Source organism: Lutjanus erythropterus, chromosome 8 (assembly GCF_056507025.1).
Source record: "Lutjanus erythropterus isolate fLutEry1 chromosome 8, fLutEry1.hap2, whole genome shotgun sequence".
NCBI lineage: Eukaryota > Metazoa > Chordata > Actinopteri > Lutjaniformes > Lutjanidae > Lutjanus > Lutjanus erythropterus.
The window spans coordinates 27,895,371-27,918,474 of NC_139324.1; the positions used below are offsets into that span (position 1 = coordinate 27,895,371).

Below are 23,104 nucleotides of genomic sequence, written 5' to 3' on the forward strand. Positions count from 1 at the left end.
AACTCAAAGTTTTACAAACTTTCTGCTGACCTTTTGTTGAGATAATTTACTTTTCTGCTTTAGATAAATTTATAGTAAAAGTTAGAGAAACTCAAAAAAATTTTTGGTCACAGGTAACCGTGACCCTGATTTGTTACTATTTTGCTGCCGTAAAATTAAATGTTTACTCTATAATTTTTTAAATACAACATTTTGGGGTTTCTAAAATTCAAATATTTAAATTTATCTAAAGCAGAAAAGTAAATTATCTCAACAATAGATCAGTAGTTGGTAAAACTTTTTCAAAACTGAAGAATCTGAGTCGGGCTCAGAACTGATGAACTGTGTATGTAGTATGCTGGCTTGAAATTTTGAGCTGTCTCAACTTTTTCATAGACCTACAACAATGAGACATGAAAAATATTTTAAAAAAAAATTATTATTCATTTCCACATCATTTTTTTTTGCCAAAGTCACAGGGAGCCGCTGGAGAGGAGCTGCAGAGAGACTGGTTTAGTCGATATTTGTGCTGAAAATCAAATTAAAATTGTCACGCGTTTTGATTTTTTCAGAATATCGTGATTTAGATATTGCACTTCGCCACACTGTGATTTCGATAATATTGCGATTGACTGTGCAGCCTCAAAACAGAGTCACAGTTAGTGACCGTATCCATTACACTGTATAATGTGCTGTTCAGACTTGCAGGTACAGTATGAACCGTGTCCTCGTTTGACCCGAGCAGACAGGAAATGTTGTAACACGTTTGCTGAGCAACTTTGTCTGGCTGAGCATCCCTCTGCTCGGCTGCTGCTACACGCCGCCCCGCACACAGGAAGACGACGACACTTGGCTAAATATATCCTCGCAGTCAGTGGGAGCCCGACGTCACATCCAGCATGGCGGTCAAGGTGACTCCGTCAATATTTCTTATTCATTTTAAAGGCGGTAAAAGCGGCCGCGAGCGTGTCGGATACGGAGGACAGCATGTCTGTGCGGACGCGTGGGTGTAAAGATCTTGTCTTTAATGCAGCGGAGTCCCTCTGTCTTTTATTTCTGCATCTTTTCATAGGCGCATCTCTGCCGCCGGCCTCGCAGAGACAGCTGTAATGTCTTTTCCTCTGTTGCATGTGCAGACTGTATCGCAGACATATGGCTCGAGGCGGGTTTATTTTGTAGCGTGAAGGCAGTATTTTCACGTGCATGGTGTTTGTAGTTGTTGTTGTCACAGTCGTGTGTGTGTGATCGATCCCGCTGAGCCGCCTGCGTTAAAAAAATCACAGCTGAACAGTGACACCCTCAACTTCACTTTCACTGGTTTACAGCTGTGGCATAGTGTCATTTACAGCCTTATTTCTAAGCAGCATCGTGATAATCTGACTTTTTTTTTTTTTTCATGCCAATTTGTGTGTTATAGGTGCAAGCGACAAAAAGAGCCGACCCCCATGACCTGAAGACAATTTTTCTAAAGGTAAGACTGTTAACTCACAGAAACCAGAACACTTACAGTATTAACCTGCATGGAAACACATTAAAACACACAAAACTGCGAGTTACAAGCAGAAGTGAAACGTAAAAGTACTGTACATTCATGCGACTTTATACTACACTACAACTCAGAGGGGAATAGTGTACTTTTTACTCCACTACATTTGTCTGACAGCTTTAGTTACTAGGTCCTGGTGAATCTGAATGTTTGCAATAAACTGGGTTGGGTTGAGAAAACTCTCCTACTCCTTAAGCAAAATATACTATTTAAAAAACTCTTGGATTAGCTGGAAAATGCACTATGTCAAAGGTGAAAACACTTCAAACATATGATGATCTTAAAGAATATGATGCAGTGTTTGAGATTAAACTACCCAAAGGTATATACATTAGTTAAAATGAGCTAAACCTTAAACATCTACAGGAGTAAAATGCAACATACACATTAATACAGCAGTAATGTTAAGGCAAAAACATCAGTACAGCGTAAATCCAAGTTTATTGATGTAAACCAAAATGAATTTGAATTGAATCATTATGGTAATGCTTGCTCAAATTAAAATAAATAAATGAATAAAAAAATAAATTTGTGTGCTGTTGGACCTTTTAAATAAAGGGAGATAGCTGCTAACAGTCAGCTGTTCTGTATTCCTTAACAAAACCTCAGCCTACATCATTTGCTAGCAAGCTAAAATGTTAAGAGAACATTGTATTGTTGCTAGCTAGCTAAAAAGTTAACAACTGTTACACTGTTTGCTAGTAAGCTAAAAAGTTTGTAAAACATTACATTTATTGCAAGCTAAAAAGCTAAAAATGTTTTATTATATGACTTTGTTAAATACTTGATTCTGATTGGTCAAGGACAGCATTCTAAGGTCTGTTATATCTGTATAGCAGACTGTTATAACAAACCATTGTTATGAAGAACAGTTTGTTGCTATGGACACGTCTGATCATAGATTCTGGGGGAACAATAAAAATCACTAAAATCATTTTAAAGCGAATATTTTGGGTCAAATTATTGATTGTTTTTTAGTATATAGCCATGTAACAAGCAGGATAATGTACAGTAGCTAGCTAGATTGTTTGCTAGCTAGCTAAAAAGTAAGTTAGCATAGTTAGCGTACTCATGATGGCTCAATAGAGAAGCTCTAACGTCTCCTCCTGCAAGAAACACTTGTTGGCCACATTAATTGGGCAATATGTCCAAATAAAAGAAGATAGGACAAGCAACAGCACAGTAAGGGAAAAAGATTAAAGTGAAAACCAAACTGAGATTTAAACACAGAGGTTTTTAAGCTAGTTTTAAAGCTAGTTTAAAAGTTTTGTGCAACATAATTTAAAGTTAAACCATGGAGTTTGAACATTAATCCACGTTGGTGCAACCCAGTACAGTTTTCAGTCTTTTTACTTAGGTTAAGTGAGATTTAAAATGCAGGACTTCCACCACTTGTTACAAGTCTGCTAACGTGCTGCAGTCAGTGAGAGAGTGGAGTCTGTGTGGTGTCCACTGAGGGATACATAGTTCAATAAAGGTCACGCAAATGCTTCGACTAATTTTGGATCAGCTTCAACAGAGAATCTCCCCTCGCCTTGACTTCATGTGCATGCGGCGTGTGTGTTGTGATCTTCAGCATGTCATTGACTTTCTCATCACGCTCTGTCCGCTACGCTCCAGAGAAACAAATCACGGACGTTAGTGTGCGGGTTTGTTTTACCCCCACAGGTTTGTTTGGAGTATAAACTTATTCCTGAAATAAGGGAGTCTGTTTGAGGTACAAGTTGTCCCTCCACGTCTCTTGACTCCACTATAAGAGGGCTGTGTAATTTCTAATGCATATTCAGGTGGAAGAGTTAATTACTGGAAGCTCATTCTGACTGCCTGTATAATTTGATTAAGAACTACTTGAGGCCTACTGTGAGGGTGAATGGATACACAATCATGTGACGGAGTAATGTGGCAATAAATTGCTTGGAATTAATATTTTCACTTAAAACATTAATTCAGCAGAGTGCATTGAATTGTGGCCCTGCAAACACTTGGCGTGAAGGTCTCCTCCCACACTCTTCCTCTGTTTATCTCATGCTCTCTTTATCCGAGCTTGGCTCAGGCCCATGAGCGTGGCCTTTCTGTTGCCAGTTCATGCGGCGCTTGTGTTTCCAGAGCTATCTCTGTTCCAACTTGAAACCCAACCCAGGCGCTAAAAATGACCTTATGTCTTAAAGGCTGACTGAGCTCTCAGGTTTAGCACAGGGCTGCACTGGCTGTGCATGTTTCCCTTCAGTCAAGTGGAACGCCTGTAAGGTGATAGGTATTGATTTAACGTTGTCACGATACCAGTATTTTAAACTTCGATAAAACACTAGTATAAAAAAATATACTTGATACCTCTTTCAATACCATGCCAAAACTAAAAACAAGTCCTATGGACACAAAATAGGATGAATTTTTCTCTTTTTTTGTAATGAACAACCTGCCCGCAGTGTTGGTACAATAAAAGTCACTCAACGTTGTCTGTTTTTGCTGCAAGCTGAATTTTTTGGAAGCCACAATAAAACGCCTGACTATTAGTAATTGCCGTTTCATATTTTAATCCTTAATTGTTTCATCGTTGTTTGATTATCGTGATTTGAAAAACTCACAGTAAAGTGTCCAGCATCAACCAAAGTTAGCGACAGTCTCCCAGATGCAGGCGCAGCATTCGTTGTTTTGCCTCAATAAAAATGTTATTCAAAGGACATGATTCTGTTTCAAATCTCTGAGAGGTGTTTAATATAAAACTGTCAGTGTGTGTATCTGTACTTTTATTAGCCAATCATAAACATAAACATTTCCATGTGCTCGCTGTGTCCATAAGTGGCTACACAATTGAATTTCCAAAAGAAATGTAATATATGCCTGATGAATAATATTGCACTTTTATGTCAGTCTATATTTTTGTGAGTAAAAGACTCTCTCATGGTGGCTTGGTAGCTCAGTTGGAACAGAGTTTGTCCCGTGTACCGAGGCTGTGAATCCTCTGCAGCGGTCACGGGTTCGACTCCTGCCTGTGGCCCTTTGCAGCGAGTAATTCCCCCACTCTCTCTTCACACATTTCACTTTTAACAAATATTGCATCTCCTGCTATTTGAAAGTTGCGGTAGGCCATAGTGCAATTTTGATGAAATTTCAAGTAATTTGTCAGCCCAAGTCCATGATACAGTATGTAGTGTTGTCAATAATATCGCTAAATATCAATACTGAAAATTTGAAATGCTTTTAATACTAATTTTTCACAGTGTTGTTACCAGCTGCACTTTTTCTCTCTTTCTTCTCGCCGACAGTGAGTTGGCACTCACCGCTGCAGTGCCCACATAGTCCCGCCTCCTCTCACTTACTCACAGTGCTGTCTTCTTCTCATCATTTGTCTCATTTTCTATATCTGTTGTCATGTTGTAGCCTTGTTATATTTATCTTTTAACAAAAATCTCAATGGTGAGTCAATTTTTCCCTCAGGTCTTGCTATTTTTACGAAATATTGCATCAAAATGAGAAATTCCAGTATTATGACAACAATATGTGGTATTAAAGAAAACAGAGAAAATTGCCAACTTGAAAAAATGTCCTTTATTAAATAATAAATCCGTATACAGCACTTTTTGTTTGTATACAATTAATTTTAACTTAAAGTGCTCCTGCTTTCCTTCCTTAATAAAATAAAACAAAAGTAGATTGCCCTAACCTGAGCACGCACAAAAAATAATAAAATAAAATAATCAACCATGTAATTTTGCAGTAGATATCATCTCTGTCCAGTAAGGTTTTGAGACATTTTTTGTATTGCAATTACAATATTCGATATATTGTGACATTCCTACAGTCTACTTATACCAAAGAAAACAAGGTCACAAATAGAGGGCGTATATAGCTCTTCCAAGTGATCTAGTCTAAACAACAGAATCCAGACTCCATCCAGCTTATCAAGACACTAAAATACCCCAAAGTCTCATAATCTGTATGACTAGATGACTAGAGAAGGTCTGAACCTCCTCACATGCTTAGCGGGGTTGGTAAAAGGCAAGAGTTAGTTAACCATCGACTGTAGGAACTCATGCATTTCATAGCTAAAAGTAATTTCCTGCCACTATTATAAAATATGCAGTATCAGTATCACGATACAAAATGACATAAGGCACGATAGAAGATTTTATTCATCTCGCTCACCCTGATTTGTGGTAGTGGAGGCCTAAAGGTCAGAGAAGTGGGCTCATGACCGGAGAGTCCTGAAAGTAAAAGAGCAGCACTTGCTCATCCCAGAGGTGCCCTCCCAGCCCGACCCTGAACCCATAAAAGCTCCGGCGGAGCTGCTCAGCGGCCAGCACATTGTACTGGGCAGCTTCCAGGTGTGAATGTGTGAATGTGAACAGGGTGTTCCTGAAACGAGAGACTGCCTCTGACGGTTATACACTCTCCTTCTATCACCATAACGCCACTCTTGAACACAGTTATTACATGTAATAACTGTGGCACAGCGTGCACCGTCTGTATTGTGGGCTGTATATGTGATATTTTTCTTTTTAAATGTCATTGTGTATCTCCTTCATCTGCTGATGAGATGGCTGTGGTTGTATCTAGTGCAGAGAGACGTGTATCTCTGCCTTACATGAAGTCAAAGGATGACAATCATTTGAAAGGAACTGATGCCGCTTTTCAATACTTTTTGTCATGATGGGATTCAGCAAAGCATTGTATAAATGTAAATTATTGTTTACGGCCAGTAACCGTATGTGCTGCTGGTATAGAAAACTGCACACAAAGACCTTTTTGTCAAAAAGAAAAGAGATAGGCTACCAATCGAGAGACCTGCAGTAAAAACAGATTTGTTGATTTATTATAGGTTGTTTTTTTTCCCTCTCATTGCATTCAGTACTCCAGTCCGCATCATTTTCTTTCTGTGCACACAATGGAAACTCTACCCAACCGATTCCTGATGTAAATCCACGTATGTGATGAGACGTTGAATGTCCACACTTGTGCTTACTGCTCTGACTGTGTCTCCTCTGCAGTACGCCAGTGTGGTGAGCGATGGAGAGCATTACATGACCCCAAGGGACTTTGTACAGAGTTACCTGGGTCTGCATGCACAGCCTCAGTATAACCCCAAAACTGTGGATCTGCTGGCTGGAGTGGCCGACACGACTAAAGATGGGTGAGTGAGCGCCCACAGTAACGTAAGCAAAGCCCTCTGTTCCTACTGAGACATATTAATGCATGTAGATTATTGTGGGATGAATATCATGTCAAATTTAGAAACGGAAAGGTTTTGCACGATTGAAGGCTTTTGAGCGTTTGCAAGATGTTCTTTGCAAACCTCTGCAAACATTATTTTGTATTCCAGTTTTTCTTCTTCACGATTGTAGCACTATTGTCACAGTGCTTCTCCAATATATTTTCAGAGTTTTAAATTTGTAGTGTATTTTGTTTTCCAGGTTTGAAACCTTGTAAATGGCGATCTGAAGACTTGTGCGCATATGTTGGGAAAAATTCTGAAATGAAAATGTTCAGTTTGCATTAGCAGTAACATAAAACGACTCTTCGCCGACCTTTTTTCCCACAGAACATCCATTTCATACCGGCGCCGTGGGACAGTGCTGCCAGAAATAACATGACTCGCAAGTTGGGCTGGGCGGTTTATGTCATGGTATAATTTAAAGCATGGATAGTAACAGTATATAACCCAGTATATTTGTTTTTCTTTAAATTTCAATCTAATGTCTTCTGCAGGTGGAAAACACTGGTATGGCAGCTGCATGTCAGATATTACTGCACTCTTAACTGTATTTATTACCAGGGCATAACATTTAATGTGCAAAACTGGGGGAAAAAAAAATACAACAACTTTTCTCACGTATATTAAGTATTACCACCACTTTTTAAACCTGAACCATGTCCATATAATGGTATAAAAAAGTGCTGTGGTGGCCTCCCGTCTGTGGCCCTTTGCTTCATGTCATTCCCCCACTTCCCTGTCATATCTTCAAATGTCCTGTAAATTAAAGGCATAAAAGCCCCAGAGTGCCGCTGTTGTGAAGAAGAACTTAAATACAAAATGTTAGCATTAAATGTCAAGCTTTAAAACACTGACTTTTAACCTCTTGAACCTTTTTTTTTTCTCTATTTTGAAATATGCCATGATAGTCATCCCACAGATTAAAGGTTACTCCTGTTAAAGCATTTCCTCGACAAATATTTTGTCGACCTCATTTTGAATATTACAGTTTCCTCACACTTAGATTCTCGGTGTCAGCTCTAATACAATTTGTCTGGGTGTAGAATAAATAGCCTTTTGGTATTTCTTTGTAAATTGTCATTTATTTGGCACCCGCTACTATTTAAATGTATATGGAAGTATATATTACTTGTCACAGTTTGTTGTCCTGAGAGCAATGCAAGAACCAAGTGAAACTGGAATTTGCAGATTACATGCTGTCAGCACAATACTGCACTACATGAATGGGCATTATTACACAAGACAACAAGCGTGTCAGTCTTAACTGACACAACAATGCCTTGTTAGCTGTTATGTGAGGATTATGTTCTGTTAAATGTACTTACACTATGTCATTACACGTTCTGTTGATACACTTACTGCAACAATAAACTGGTGTTTTGGCCAAAATGTGAAATCTCGTTTGCCCCCCTTGACTTCCATCCATTGAGAAACAGCTGAATTTAGATTTAATGTACGGTGGCCCTGCAGCTTAAGAAAACACGTGCAGATAGACAAAACACAAGCAAATTAAGAAAACATCTGTCAACATGTGCAGCATTTAAAAGAATGCTGCAAAGTGAGAAAACAACCAACTACTGAAACACGCTGCAAATAAAGAAAACGCCACCAAAAAACATGCTGCAAGTGGCATGACAACCGAAAGAAAAAGTGATGAACGCATCTGGACACTGATGGGACACAAAAAGATTCACATTTTAGCAAATTTTCCAATATCACTTACAGATAGCTGGTTTCAATAACCTCATGAGTCACATGGCAACAAGAAGTGTGTCCCAGCTGTGTTCATCACTTTTCAGTGTCGCCCTGGAAACAGTTTCTGTTGTTGTCTGTTCGACTTGAAACAAGTTGGTTTTGTTTTGCGTATCTGGTTGTGTTTTTTTGGATCTGAACGCTGTGCATTTGTTGTCAAATTGATGTTTTCTTAATTTGCTTGTATTTTGTCTATTTGCATCTGTTTTTTTTTCTTGCAAAGGTCCAGTGTGTACAATTTCCTGGGGTTTATCGTCAGAATATGGCAGAAAGGGAATATAATATTCAGAAGTATGTTTTCATTAGTGTGTAATCAACTGAAAGTAAGAATTATTGTGTTTTTGATATGGATTGAGTCGGTTATTTCTGCAGAGGGTGCAAGTCCACTGTGTTGCACCACCATGTTTCTACAGTAGCCCAGAATGGACAAAAAAACGGGGAGAAAAAACTGACTCTCTTAAGTGTTGTGATTCTTCTTTTCACAATTCCTGCACTGATTTTTATTTTTTTATTTTTTTACTGCTGAATCGGGGTTTTTTTTGTATACATAAATAGCTAGTACTTAGATTATTAGCCTTATGCTAACACATAATGGAAATTCCCATTGAAGCACAGACAGAAATTAGCATTATCTTAACAAACTGATCCATTTTGCTTCACATGCTTGACATAAAACAACACATGTGCTCAGACTTTCAGCCATATATTTCCTCTGATCTGTGGAAACAAACTAATGGCTGCTGACTTCACATTCTTAACTCAGTCTGCTACTCTGGCTTCATCACTTCACATCGACCAGCTACAGCAACTTCAGAGGGTCAAAACGTCACATTTCATGCGTGAAAGATGTTAATTTAAAGGCTCACATTTGGGTTCTGTTAATTTGCGCCATCTTGGCCAACATTTTATGTTATTTATCATTTCCTCATGGCACCAGCTTGATGAACAATAACAGCTAGGTTACTTCAAAAAGTATTTTATTTACTAATATTTAATACTGTTACTTTTATAAGCAGTATAGCAATGATGTTGCTGAAATAAAACTCATAAGACGGTCATGTGATGTGCAGTGTTGGACTGATGATTTACAGTCCCTTGAAGTGTGTGACTCAATTTTTTCACATTAAAAAAGCAAATAAAAATCATAATAAACAGTAATACACAGAGACTGAGACGAGGTGTTTGCAGTCTGCAAGCTTACCGCTCGATGCCACTAAGTCCTCCACACTCATCCTTTAAGTTGCAGTGTGTTGACCTCTCAGGGCCACCGTATTTATGAGTCTTAACGATAAAGCAAACCATTTATTCCTGTTTCACCAGGTTCTTAAAGGTTCTTTAAAGTCAACAAACCTCAGTCTCAGCGTCACATGATCAAGTATCACATAACCTTTGACGCATCACAACCTGTGTATAATAATTTTTCTTTCCAGCGCTTCACTTGTTTCTCTCTGTTGATTAAATATTCTTGAGTTTCATTGAGGCAGTGCAGTGTGTAGCAGGTGCCAAAGAGCCTGTTAATCATTAACCTCAGTGATATTTGCAGAGTAGCTGGGTGTCTTTATCAGGAATTTTACACCTGCAGCTGATCGATTAAAATTCCAGTTATAAGATAAGCCAGAATATATCTGGAGTACCTGTGTTTATTTTCACCTTTAGTTAGAGTGTAGAGCAGCAGTCAGACCTCACCTGAATGTCCTTAGATGCTTATATTCCCGTATTTTCTGAGCATTCAAAGGAAATCTAATCTATTTTGGCTTAAATGTTAAGTTGCAAAGTTCATTCAGATTTATTATTAATAATAATACATGTATATAGTTTATAAAACTATAATGATAAATGGGTTATGCATTAATCGTTAGCTATTTTGTTAGTCAATTCATCATTTTGAGTTTAAATAAAAAAGTCAAAATTCCCTGATTTCAGCTTCTCAAATGTGAATATTTTATGTTTTCTTGACTCCTCTGTGACAATAAACTGGACATCTTTGGATTGTGGGCAAAACGAGAAATTTAAAGACATCATCTTTTTCACCATTTTCTGGTATTATATGGACCAAACAAATAATCGATTAATCAAGAAAATAATCAACAGAGTAATTCATAATGAAAATAATTGTTAGTTGCAGCCCTAAATACATACTAGAATTTAATAGAATTAACTTTGGAGCCGTTTTTCAGACAATAGAGATGAGAAGTAAGTCCTCATATCTGATCTGATCTGAATCTGATGTAGATGTCACATGACTGGAAGCTGCAGAACAGCCACTAAATTGTCCTTGTTGTGAGTGAAATTATCAAATCCTTTTTCCACGGTCAAGAATGAATTTTCAAGCTGAGCTGGAAAATAGATTTAGTGTCATATTTCTGCATTTGCTTGCTGTCCTTCAGTCATTATCCTGCTGTGTGTTTAAAGGGTTGTTTTCAGGACAGACTGTGTTGTAGTTATAGATTTTGTAATTTTGTCAAAGATACATGTGTCCTTTGTTCAGATAGCAACTCTTTCTTTCTTGTCCGAACAGACTGATCTCTTTCCAGGAGTTTCTGGCCTTTGAATCAGTTCTATGTGCCCCGGATGCCCTCTTCATAGTTGCCTTTCAGTTGTTTGACAAGACCGGCACAGGAAACATCTCATTTGGTATGTACACAGCGGTTAAAGGGATAGTTTGGATTATTTGAAGTGGGTTTTGTATGAGGTTCTTATCTATAGTCAATGTATTACCTATGGTCGACACAGAGAGGAGCACCAGCACAGAAGCTAAGCAATAAACTGCTGTGGAGAGGGTCAGCAGAAAATTTACAGTAGTAGTAGTAGTACAAAAACTCAGTTTAAGTGTACAGTTACAATATTTTCACCGTTTTACCTTGACGTCAGGGAGCCTTTTCTGACAGGAAACAGCGGTTATAAAAGCCAGATATCGCACTCTCCAGCCACCAAAGCCACCAAACTCCTGAAACTCCTTCATAAATGTGAACTTGAACTTGTTGCTTTTCCTTGTCCTAACATTGTAGTGAGCTGATTATTTTTTTTTAGGGTTTTTGAATGTCAAACATTTTATGATGAGACCTTTTCTGGCAGGAAACAGCCATCATATAAGTCACATATCACTTTCTTCAAATCTACTTACGTCTCAAAATAATATTCCAAAATATTCTAAATATAGTAAATACTTGAACTGATGTTGATTTTTTTAGGTTGATCTTTTTAGGTGGCTAAAATGCCTTTTTCTGCTGACCCTGTTCACAGCAGTACTTTGCTTAGCATCCTACACTGGTACTCCTGCTGCTTCCCTAAACTGGTGGCGTGTCAACCACCATCTCCTGTAGGTAATAAACTGACTATGGGTAAGTACCTCATACAGCCCCACTTCAAATAAACCGAACTATCCCTTTAATGTCAGCACACTGGCGTGAGGTTGTATTTCACGCTCAAGGAGACTAAGCATCATGTTAAATACATTCAGTATGGTTCTAACACCATATCAGAGTAACTATTTAACTGAAGATGTTGACTTCATGCAGGTAGAGAAAAGTGTTCAAGGTGCTTTTTAATGGATAAGTAATAGAAAACAACCATTATGGAGGGTGATGTATTTGCAACATTCAACATTGTGGGTCGCAGGTAGTATTCTTACTAAAGCGTGTGCAGTCCATAAATGCAGCAGTAGCCATGTCCTTTTATATATTACATATGCTAGCAGCTCGTATTCTTAAAGTCTCATCTCAGGGCAGCAGGCGAGCTGTTTGGAACATCTCATTATAACCAGCTCCATCTGACAAGAGGAGAAATGAATCCAGCGTGTCATAAACCAAGAGATGCAGCATCTTACAAAGAAGCTGCTGCTCTGCGCCGTCTGTGCAATGGGCCTCCATAAAGGCGGCAGAAATTGAGAGCAGTGCTTATACTGAAAATTTCCTGGATGGACTCGAAACCCTCAAAATGTAAAAGGAGTGGGACTGTCAAACAGCCCATTCTGCTTCACAGTCCAAATGGACTCTTTCCTCTACTTTAACGAGGTTCACTACAGATGGGATGAGGCTGTGAGATGGATGTTAGAATTGTATCTTGCATGTTTTTTTTTTTTCCCCCTCTGTCTCTTCGTATTGCTCACTCATGGCTCACTCTTTTCAGAGAATGTGCGCGACATCTTCAGCCAGACCACAGTTCATCACCACATTCCCTTCAACTGGGACTGTGAGTTCATCAGGCTACACTTCGGCCATGAAAGAAACAAGAACCTCAGCTACACAGAGTTCACCCAGTTTCTGCAGGTATATATTTTATCTGTACTTTAATCACTTTTATTTTAGAGCTGATGCTGCAGCATGTTCGACCTTCCACAGACGAGCAGTTTCATATTTACAGTAAAAGTTTTAAATTGTGGGAAATGCATTTATTCACTTTGCTGCTGAGAGTTAGATGAGAAGATTGATAACACTCTGGAGTATGAAGCCACCACCAGGAGCTGGTTAGCTTAGCTTAGCATAAAGACTGGAAACAGGGGGAAACAGCTAGCCTGACTCGGTCAAACCGGCACACCAACACCATTAAAGCTCACAAATTAATTAGCAGATTCTTTCATTAGTTAAGTGCTTGAAAATTAATTAGCAACAATTTTAATAATTGGTTAATTGTTTCAGTTATTTTTAAGTAAAAATTTAATCTATTCTCTCGATTAAGCTTCATAGGTGTGACAATCTGCTGCTTTTCCTTGTCTCAAAGTTCCATCCATCCATTTTCTGTAACCATGGGGGGGGCTGGAGCCTATCCCAGCTGACACTGGGCGAGAGGCGGGGTTCGCCCTGGACAAGTCGCCAGTTCATCGCAGGGCTGACACATAGAGACAGACAACCACTCACACTCACACTCATACTCACACCTACGGGCAATTAAGAGTCACCAATTAACCTAGCATGCATGTCTTTGGACTGTGGGAGGAAGCCGGAGAACCCGGAGAGAACCCACGCAGACACAGGGAGAACATGCAAACTCCGCACAAAAAGGCCCCGCCCCAGCAAACCAGGGAATCAAACTCAGGGCCTTCTTGCTGTGAGGCAGCAGTGCTAACCACTGCACCACCATGCCACCCTGTTTTGGCATTGTAACATGTTATATATTTTTTTGAGTTCTGTGCTTACATTATCCCAAATGTTTCCAACAATGTTCAAACTCACAGAAATCTGTGATGTGCTAGCTGCTAGTTGCTATCTTCCATGAAAACATGGGAAACGTGATCCCACGCTACTTCACAACCTTTTGATGATGTCACCATCTAGTGACTGGCATTGTTAAATATTTTCCAATGTACCAAACAATTAATCAAAAAACAACTGGCGGATTAATCAATTATGAAAATAATCGTGAGTTGCTGCTCTCATTTGTTTAATCGGAAACCAAAGGTGCGTTAGTCGGGTGCATTGACTTCTTGGATTCTGTTGGTTACCTGAGAACCTCGTGACTCCAGAGAATCACTACGCAAAAAATAGTCCCACACATAACACTCTGTAAAAGTCTTCATGCTACACTTTAAGCTAACTGGCTTCAGCTTCATATTTAATATCATATTCACATGAGTTGTGTTTACATGGTGTGATTCAACTTGCCTCTATTTTACTCTCTTTTGGTACTTCTACCTTGTTTTTCCACTGCTGATAGTACTCTTTCAAAACATAGGTGGAGCTAATCATCATAGTGACTATTCCAGCAGGTGGGAAGCATCACATACACAAGTTGCTTTGGTCTTGAGGAGCTGCTGCCTTAATTCACTGACAGCTAACCTGCACTGAACATTTACAGCCAGACTGAAAACGTCACTGTTCACCTTGTCCTCGGCTTCAGTTTGAGTCACTCTCTGCAGCTCGCTCCTCGTAGGGCTACGCACATGAAAAGGAGCTACACTACTCTACTCATAACAGAGGATATGAAGGAGTGTTTTTCTTCCATGGTGTTGTTTTGCGGTCTGCCATTTTCGAGTGAATAAAAAAAAAAAAAAATTGCAGTCACTATTGATTGTCTATTTTAAAATCCAATGTCTATCTGACTCTATCTTATATATAAATACTCCAAAGATTGTGCTATTTCTGCATATAAAAGTGGCATAGTTTCTCAAAATGTTTTTTCTTGTCTTGACAGCACAGTGCAGAGTAAATTTATTGCCCTTCAGCTTGTAAGAAGAGCTACAGATAAGCAATTTTGTATGTAAATGAAAACACTGACAGCACACATAATGTATTTTCATCTTTTTTCCCCTCAATATTTTAGAAAGTGTGCATCAATAAATGTGAAACCTTTCATAATGATCATCTTCATCCCGTGGTGAGGAAGTTTTATCCTGCTGAGGGACAAATGGAAATGACGTAACATGAGCCACACGCCATAAATGATCTCTTAAGATAATGGGGTTGTGGTGTGTGGAGATGCATCTTTAGTGTTTCATCTCTTCAGCTGTCCCAGTGGTTTGCGGTAGCCCAGTGCACCATTAAGACACTTCATGTTGTTGTTTTGCTTTATTGGTCGCTGCCTGCGCCTCACTGAGACCTCTGTGCTGTTCGTCTCTGTGTGCTGCTGTTCAGCAGCGGCGGCGGCACGGTCAGGGAGGAGGAACCTGGGTTGGAGGCGAGGGCTGTGGTCTCAGGCAGAAGCTGGGTGGTCCGAGCGTTAGACGGGCCGCGCTGCAGTGTGGGATCCCTCAGAGCACTTTGTGGTTTATCATACTAGACTTGGGCTTCCCACCACTCCACCAAAGACTCCTGTGTGTGCAGGATTTCATTTACATCTGCCATTATTATTGTCTTGTTTTGCTGTCATGTCCAAGCACATTTAATTTCTTTTAACTGAGTATTACTGAAAATGTAGATGTGATTGTGGATCAAGTCTTGGCTCTGCCACCTTGTGGTTGCTGCAGTATTTGACTTGAAACTTCAGTGAGTGCAGACGAGGTAAAGAATGTGTAGGCTTGAAAAGTTTGTCAGTGTCATCCCGAGTTTTCAACAATACAATCACCCAACATTGTGCGAATTAATTTCCAGCAACAATCCACTGATTAGGTTATCAGTGTAAAGATGAAGCAACAGCTGAATATGGCGGTGACGTTGCTCTGTGATCCTCTGGTTATATGTGATGAGCTCTGACAGCAGACATTGACCCGGGGTCGTCCTCCCCCTGCACCCCCGTCTGATTGCATGGTTGTCATATTGAATCACCTTCCTGCGGACACACCTGCCGGCCGTCTCGCCGCCTGCTCGGCTCAGCTCCGGGATCAGACCGCTCAGGACATGGTTTCCATTAGTCTCCAGAGAGACAGTGGTGATTACAAAAGCCAGTGTCTGACACTGTCACATCTGCCTTTCACATCTGTCCAGCACTGATATTATTATACTTTCATCCTCCAACGATCTGTTTCTCTGTTCCCCTGTAATGCGATGCTGCTCATCATAGAAACATTCTTTGCTTCTTTTGTCAGCTAACAGTTTGACTTCCACTCTGTGTGTGTGTGTGTGTGTGTGTGTGTGTGTGTGTGTGTGTGTGTGTGTGTGTGTGTGTGTGTGTGTGTGTGTGTGTGTGTGTTGCTGCAGGAGCTGCAGTTGGAGCACGCCCGCCAGGCGTTTGCACAAAAAGACAAGAGCAAAAGTGGCAGCATCACCGCCCTGGACTTCAGCGACATCATGGCCACCATCAGACACCACATGCTGACTCCATTTGTGGAGGAGAATCTGGTTTCAGTGAGTTTAAGGGAAAAAAAGTTCAACACCAGTTGTTAAAAGTTTAAAAGGGGCAGTTCACCCCAAAATCCAAAATACATATTTTTCCTCTTACCTGTAGTGCTGTTTATCCACAGAGATAGTTTTGGTGTTGTGTTGGAGTTTTGGAGATGTCAGCTGTATAGATGTTTGCCTTCTCTCAAATACAATGGAACTAAATTGCACTCGGCTTGTGGTGCTCAAAGCGTCAAAAATATACGTTCTAAAATGCAAAACCGGTGTCCCTTTCCAAAAATCATGACCAAGTTACTCAAGATGATCTACAGACTTTGTTGTGAGCAGCAGGAACTGTCAGGATATCTGAAAATCGTTTGTTTTTGTTATTGTGTGACTTTGGTGAATTCTTTCAAAACACTGAAGTCACACAATGAGCCAAACTAACCGATCGAGGCAGCGGTAGACCGGCAACGCTTGTGTTATGTGAGGTAAAATTAGTTATTTCAAGCTTTGTTGGTATGGACAGAGTGATATTTGACTTACGTAATGGTAGTTTTCCATCAGAAAAGGCAGTTTGACAGCAAAGTAAGTTTTTTAGGTGATAATCTGAACCATAACTTTAAAAGGTGATGATGTCATTGTTCATTGTTGTGGTAAAATAAATCTGTTTTTTCAGGTATAAAACAAAAAAGCAAAAGATTAGGATCCACAGTTAGCTTGGACCTTCATGTCAGTAATTCATATTTTCAGGCACTACAGTCATTTAGCAGAACAAGGATGATTTAAGAGAATATGAAAAGATCCAGCCTGTTAGAGTCCTCCTGTACAGAAGCACTGACAGTCTTTGGGTGTTTCTCCAGGCTGCAGGAGGCAGCACCTCCCACATGGTGAGCTTCTCCTACTTCAATGCCTTCAACTCCCTCCTCAACAACATGGAGTTGGTCCGCAAGATCTACAGCACCCTCGCCGGCACGTACAGGGACACACTCGTTACCAAAGGTACGACTGAGACACTCCTGACATCGCTGAAATTAGTCATGTGTGCGTTTTCATATGTCAGATGAAATGTAGCTGTGCGATTATGTTTTAACTTTCTTGACAGACGGGTGTGAGTGAACACACAGGGAACATTACTGTAGCACTAAATTGCTAAGGTAAATGAACCTGATTTTTAACCTGGTAATCAGATCACCTCCTACATGTAGACCTGTGTAACCATGAGCCTGTTCAGACCTGATATTAACATGCGTCCAGGGTGAGCCAGTCATTAGTGGACAGCATCGGTTCACACCTGGCATTACGATGCATCTCCAGATGTGTCTCTAGTGACCACTAGTGATTGGATCTGAGTTCTCTGCATTATATGCAAATAAAAAAGTGGGTCGTATTGTCAGTTGAATGTCCATTACTGTCCAATTGGCCGTTTAAATCAAAGAGTGGACTGTTTGTTAATTTATTTTAGTTAAACTCATTAGGCAACTGTTTACTGAGGTCATAAATCAAGTGAGAAGCAGGGTCATATGAGCCTCTGTACAATCAGACCGCTTTATGCAACCAATCGAGTCATCCCCTGCTGGTCATTAGAAAAAATGCAGGTTCAAGCTACTTTTGCTTTGACTTCACTTTCCAGACATGGAAGGCCCAGCAGTAGTATCCATTAAGACGCTGGGACAAATGGACACGGTGGGCCTCATGCGTTAATCGTTCATACAAGGGTGGGCCTTTAATTTATAGGATGGCTGAAGATACACCTGGGGCAGACGCTTTATCAACTGAGGTGCCAGGCCACCCATATGAACAGATTTGATCTTAAATTATGTGTATTTTCATACTTCCCATTTGTTCTTAAGATCAAAATTGCAAGCATCTGAGAACACGCATAAGCCAGTACGCACAAATCCAACTCACATTTTGTGCTTTGAAATGTTAATAATGATGTAAAAACCCAGAAGGAAAATGTTATACAGCTATTTATTCATTTAAGTGTTTGCACTCAAAGATGATTAAGTTACTGAGGCAGAACCTGTGTGCAGTTCTGGAGCCTCAGCTTAGATCAGACACAAAATGTTTTAATCCCCATCATCTGCAAGTACTCACCATTGTTGGTTTCTTGGCTACTGGGACTCTCCAGAGAGTTTGGAGATATGAAGATATCCCAGTCCACTATTTAACTGGTATTCAAGCTGGATTGCTCCCAAATCGACATGCATGCAGGCAGCTGCAGACACAACGGACGCCGTGCACCTCCGAGCGTCCTTCAACACCGCAGTTCCTTCACTTTACAAACTGCTGCTCAGCAGACCAGATAAATCCACTCCACTCACGTGTGTGTTGATCTCCACATCTGTTCCCCTTCATCAAAAATAAAAATCCATGATGCCTGTTTTTTTTTTCCTCAAAGATGAAATATCTTAACATATAATAATTGCTGGATTTACAATAAGGCCCAGATAATTAAGTATTTGTTGTAGACAGCGTTTCGCAAAGTTTCAAAAGTTTCTCCTCACTCAAAATAGCACTTTTTTAAAGGCCGTCTGGTGATGTTTCGGTTACTAGTGTGTTCACAAACATCCACTAAAGGTAAAGAGCCCAAATACATAATTTGCATGACAATGGACCAAATGATGTACTTAGCAGGATATCAGTTGAGGAGGCAATCCTTTGCGTACACACTGCTGAGAAAACAGGGTCACATCCACATCAGAATCTGAGCGATCTGAGCGATCGGATCTCGAATGCGTCCGGGGTGCATTCACATCAGTACTTAGAGCTGTCCCTTTGTGATTGGATCACCAAAGACACGTTAACATCAGGTCTGAACAGCGTCTGATAGCTGTACTGTGAGCCTCATCTGCTCCTAACTGTTTCCCATTGAGATGCAAACTATAGACTGTTCCTCTCCTTTTTCTCCATAGTTTCCCTCCTTCTAGACAAAACATTGGTCAAATGGTATTTGCAAATACATCCTGTTTGTGTGCTACCAAACATATCAGATCAGACAACTTTTTAATGTCAAACAAACTCTCACATTTCAGCTGTCGGTCACAGAGGGCTACATCATCGCAGTGAGAAGCAGGCCTGTAAGCAAAGGTTAGGATGCTTGGACCTGACAGGAAGGTCTTTGTGGGGGAAGTGAATAACAAACTCTTTTCCCTCCAACAGCTACCATTAGGTTTCCTTTGAGAGAGACCACCTGATGGTAATGGAGCTTCTCAGTAGGCAACAGTAAAGAACAGACTATAGAGCACATATAAAAGAGTGACACAGGCTGCTGCTGAGAGACTGCCTGCTCAGGTAGTGTACTGCAGGGTAAGGAGGTAAAGCAACAAACATACTGAGCTGATTTAATGGTTTTAAGTGTTTTTTTCTGTAATCCCCTTATAGATATATACACCCCATTTAGCATCAAGCAGTCACAGTAACACACAAACAAATGAGAGTATTTGCAAATACTGTTTGACACCGTAGAAACAACCTGACGTGGTTAACCCTTCAGCCTCCTGTTTGACTTTAATGTGTTGAGGTTTCCGCTGACTGAAATCCCGGTTGCATTTTTTTTTTTTCATTTTCTTCTTCTTCTTCTTTATTGCATCCTCCTAGAGGAGTTTGTTCATGCTGCAAATAAGTTTGGTCAGATCACTCCAATGGAGATTGACATCCTGTACCAGCTCGTCGGCCTCCACTCTCACTCCGGGTAAGTGAATCACTTGATTTCAAACCCTCTGGAGTCCGTTTATTCATCCTCTGAGCACACCAATGATGTTTTACTTACAGTAACAGAGCTTTACTTATGTGTTATGTAGAGAGACGCTGAGAAAAGCATCTGAAAGTGCTGATGTTGGCCTTTCACACAGTGTCTCATTTATGTCTGTCAGCCATAAAACATTTGAGAGGAATTTTTAAAACTGAATTATTAATATTAGTGATTATGACAAAAGGTTTGTACATTTTTAGAAGCACATGTATAATTTTTCATGGATTTTTGGTTCATGGTAGCTTTAAGGGTCACTTTGGTATTTTTCAACCTGGACCTTATTTACCCATCTTATTGTGCAGCACTGAGGGAGAGCGCTGCAGCCGGCAGAAGCTGAGCTGCAACGTAATTAATTATTAACTAAAAAATGTAAAAAATATGTCACCTAAATGTGCTCGTTTTTGCCACTGACAGACTCAGATTGTTTTCTAAAGTGTCTGACAACATTATAGAAAGGATCGCTGCAGAGACAGTTTTGCTAAAATAGAAATAGCTGTTATATTGCTCATGTCAAACTAACCAGACTCCCTTTGCAAAAACTGTAATTTTAACATTGTCACCTTCATTCAAACTCAACAGAAGGAAAATAAAACTGTCTTGGCTCCTCCTTTCCCTCTTCCCACAATCTTCAACTCTTCGGTTGGGTAATATGAACCCTTTTTTTTTACTGCATTAGATATGAAAATATCAGAAGAGGAGTGAGACAGACGCCAGACATCAGAGAAGCAGAGGGGAGAAATGTCGTATATGTTTTCACATCTAATGCAGTGAATAAAGGTTTTACTTCCACCAAACCAGAGCTAGTGATTATTGGAACAGTGGAAAAAGAATAAGGTGTTCGTGAGTTTTATTTATTTATTTATTTTTAATGAAGGTGACAATGTTAAGATTAGTTTTGCAAAGGGAGTCTGGTTAGTCTGACTGGAACAATAAAACAGCTGCTCCTCGTTGAACAAAACATATCTTACTCTTTACAAGAAGGTCTCTCTCTGTGTGTGGATCCTTTCCATAATGTTGTCAGACACTCAGAATAACAAGGTCAGCCTGTCAGTGGCAAAGACAAGCACTTTTAGAAGATGCACTTTGACAGTGGACAGTTGCCCGGTGGGATTAAGTTGCAGCTTAGTTTTACTTGTGCCAGGTGCAGCGCTTCCCGTTGATACTGGACCACTTTCAAAACCTGTTGCCTCCATTAGGGTACTAAACGTACAGTAAAGTTGTTAAAAATGAACCAAAAGCAGCTTTAATTAAAGAAATTAAAGGTGAAATATGCAGGATTTTTCAACTGTCGTTTGTAAATGCACCAGAAAGATAGTCGATATTGTCAAGTCTCTTAAGTCTAACAATATATGTATCTATGTGTGTCAGTATCATAATATGAAACTAGATACTGTCTTTGATTTTGGATATTGTTATATCATGATGTGGCGTAAGTGTAAATTTAATTTTCTGTTTTACTGTTTTAGCTGTTTTATTATTTGTCTTAATCCACTTAGTCTTTATATCCATATTACTGATGATTATCTACCAGAAATCTCGATATTGATATTGAACTTTTTGTTCAAAAATATTCATTCAGAACGTCCCAAGCACAGCAAAATAAAAAGAAAATAAGAAACATACAGGCAGAGGACAGGATCTACGCAGATACAGACACCACCACACACTTCTAGGTGATAATAAAGAGATTATCTTCATATGAGTCTGTATGTTGTTGTTTTTTTATGAAAATCCTGCGTACTATACCTTTAAAACTTGTTTGACTTAACTCTTCCACTGCGATCACCCAGGTAGGTGCTGCTGCTGCTCCTCAAATCCACTGAGTGTATTCAAAACATTTATACGAAACCGTGTTATTTTTTTATTCCACCATGAATGGGATAAACATGTTACAGGTCTGTTTATTGGCTATAAAGATAAAGTTATTGCTCATTCAGTTTAACAACAGTGGCTCCACTGGCTGATTTACAAGACAAACATAAAACATGGATTCAGACTTTATGATGCGTCAGGCCGGTGGGGAATATTTGTGTCTCAAACATTCAGTAACAAAACACTTTCATTTACTGGCCGGGCCACGGGCGCTCATCCAGCTTTGTTTGTCTGCTGTTTATACAATCTGAAATTAAAGTTGCAGTAACATGGAGTTATGTGCCAGTAAAAGGTCTGTGGAAAATCTTACATCACAGGAGATGCAGTGCTTTTTCCTGGCCTAACTCCCTCCTTCCCTCCCCCGCTGTTGTGCGTTAAGGCGGCTGAACCACGCAGACATCGAGAGGATAGCCCCGCTGGAGGAAGGAGCCATGCCATACCACCACGCAGAGGCCCATAGACAGGTAGCCTCACCTGACTGACTCGTCTAATACACCTTACATCCTCCTGCCTTTTATCAAAGACTTCTCCTCGGCTCCCTCTGCTTCCTTCTCAGAAAAGGGGAGCATGTACAGTCTGAATTAGCAGAGTGCCCATGTTTTTCTTCCCTTGTGAAGTGCATTACTTAAACTCCCAGATAAAAGTACACCAATTACAGTTATAGAAGAGGAATGGATTGTTGCGTTGCGCCTCTCCATGAAAGGCTCTCCCCATTTTATTCACTATGGCTGCACATACACAGCGGCTGCAATCACACATCTGAGAAGCTAATAAGAGGCTTTTATCAGTGTGGGGCTTGAGGAGTTTTAGGAGCCTTTAGCAGAGTCTGCTAATGGCGGGAGGGGAGTCGGAGTCAAGGTGGATGCGGGAGAACAAAATAGTTCCTGCCTCCACCGGATAACACGGCTCCGTATCAGGCTGTGGTCAGAGCTTTCAGGCCACTCGTGCTCCTGGGACTCGCGCTGCTCAGAGGTCTGGAATTTGATTCCTCTTGGGGGGGGGGGGGGGGGGGGGGTGATGCTGTGATTCTCAGGCCTGCCCTTTAGTGGAAGTAGGCTAATTGTTTAAACCCTTTGATCAAGACCTCGATCTTGTTAGCATGCAGCCCTGCGCTGGAAGCATCTGGGAAGAAGAAAAAAGAGGAAAAGGCTGATCTGCCCTGCTCCCCTCTCATCTGGTTCGGGAAAAGTTACTCACCGTTAGAGCCTGACCGATACTGGAGTTTGGGGGCCAATACTGATATTAGGGAGTAAAAAGATTCTGACGTCAATATACTGGCTGATATTCTTTATACA

The 23,104-nt window shown here is 40.1% G+C and overlaps 1 protein-coding gene across 1 annotated transcript in view; it reads left to right on the plus strand.

Moving 5' to 3' along the window:
- Positions 1-787: 787 nt before the first annotated feature.
- The window catches only part of LOC146322979 (electrogenic aspartate/glutamate antiporter SLC25A12, mitochondrial-like), a 43,101-nt gene continuing 20,784 nt past the window's right edge, over positions 788-23,104 (plus strand). The window contains exons 1-9 of the mRNA XM_084725155.1: positions 788-890; positions 1,397-1,450; positions 6,514-6,656; positions 11,008-11,123; positions 12,618-12,757; positions 16,061-16,207; positions 17,044-17,182; positions 19,784-19,877; positions 22,189-22,273. Of these exons, the coding sequence (XP_084581281.1) occupies positions 879-890; positions 1,397-1,450; positions 6,514-6,656; positions 11,008-11,123; positions 12,618-12,757; positions 16,061-16,207; positions 17,044-17,182; positions 19,784-19,877; positions 22,189-22,273 (930 nt within the window). The 5' untranslated portion in view covers positions 788-878. The remainder of the gene's footprint in view (positions 891-1,396; positions 1,451-6,513; positions 6,657-11,007; positions 11,124-12,617; positions 12,758-16,060; positions 16,208-17,043; positions 17,183-19,783; positions 19,878-22,188; positions 22,274-23,104) is intronic.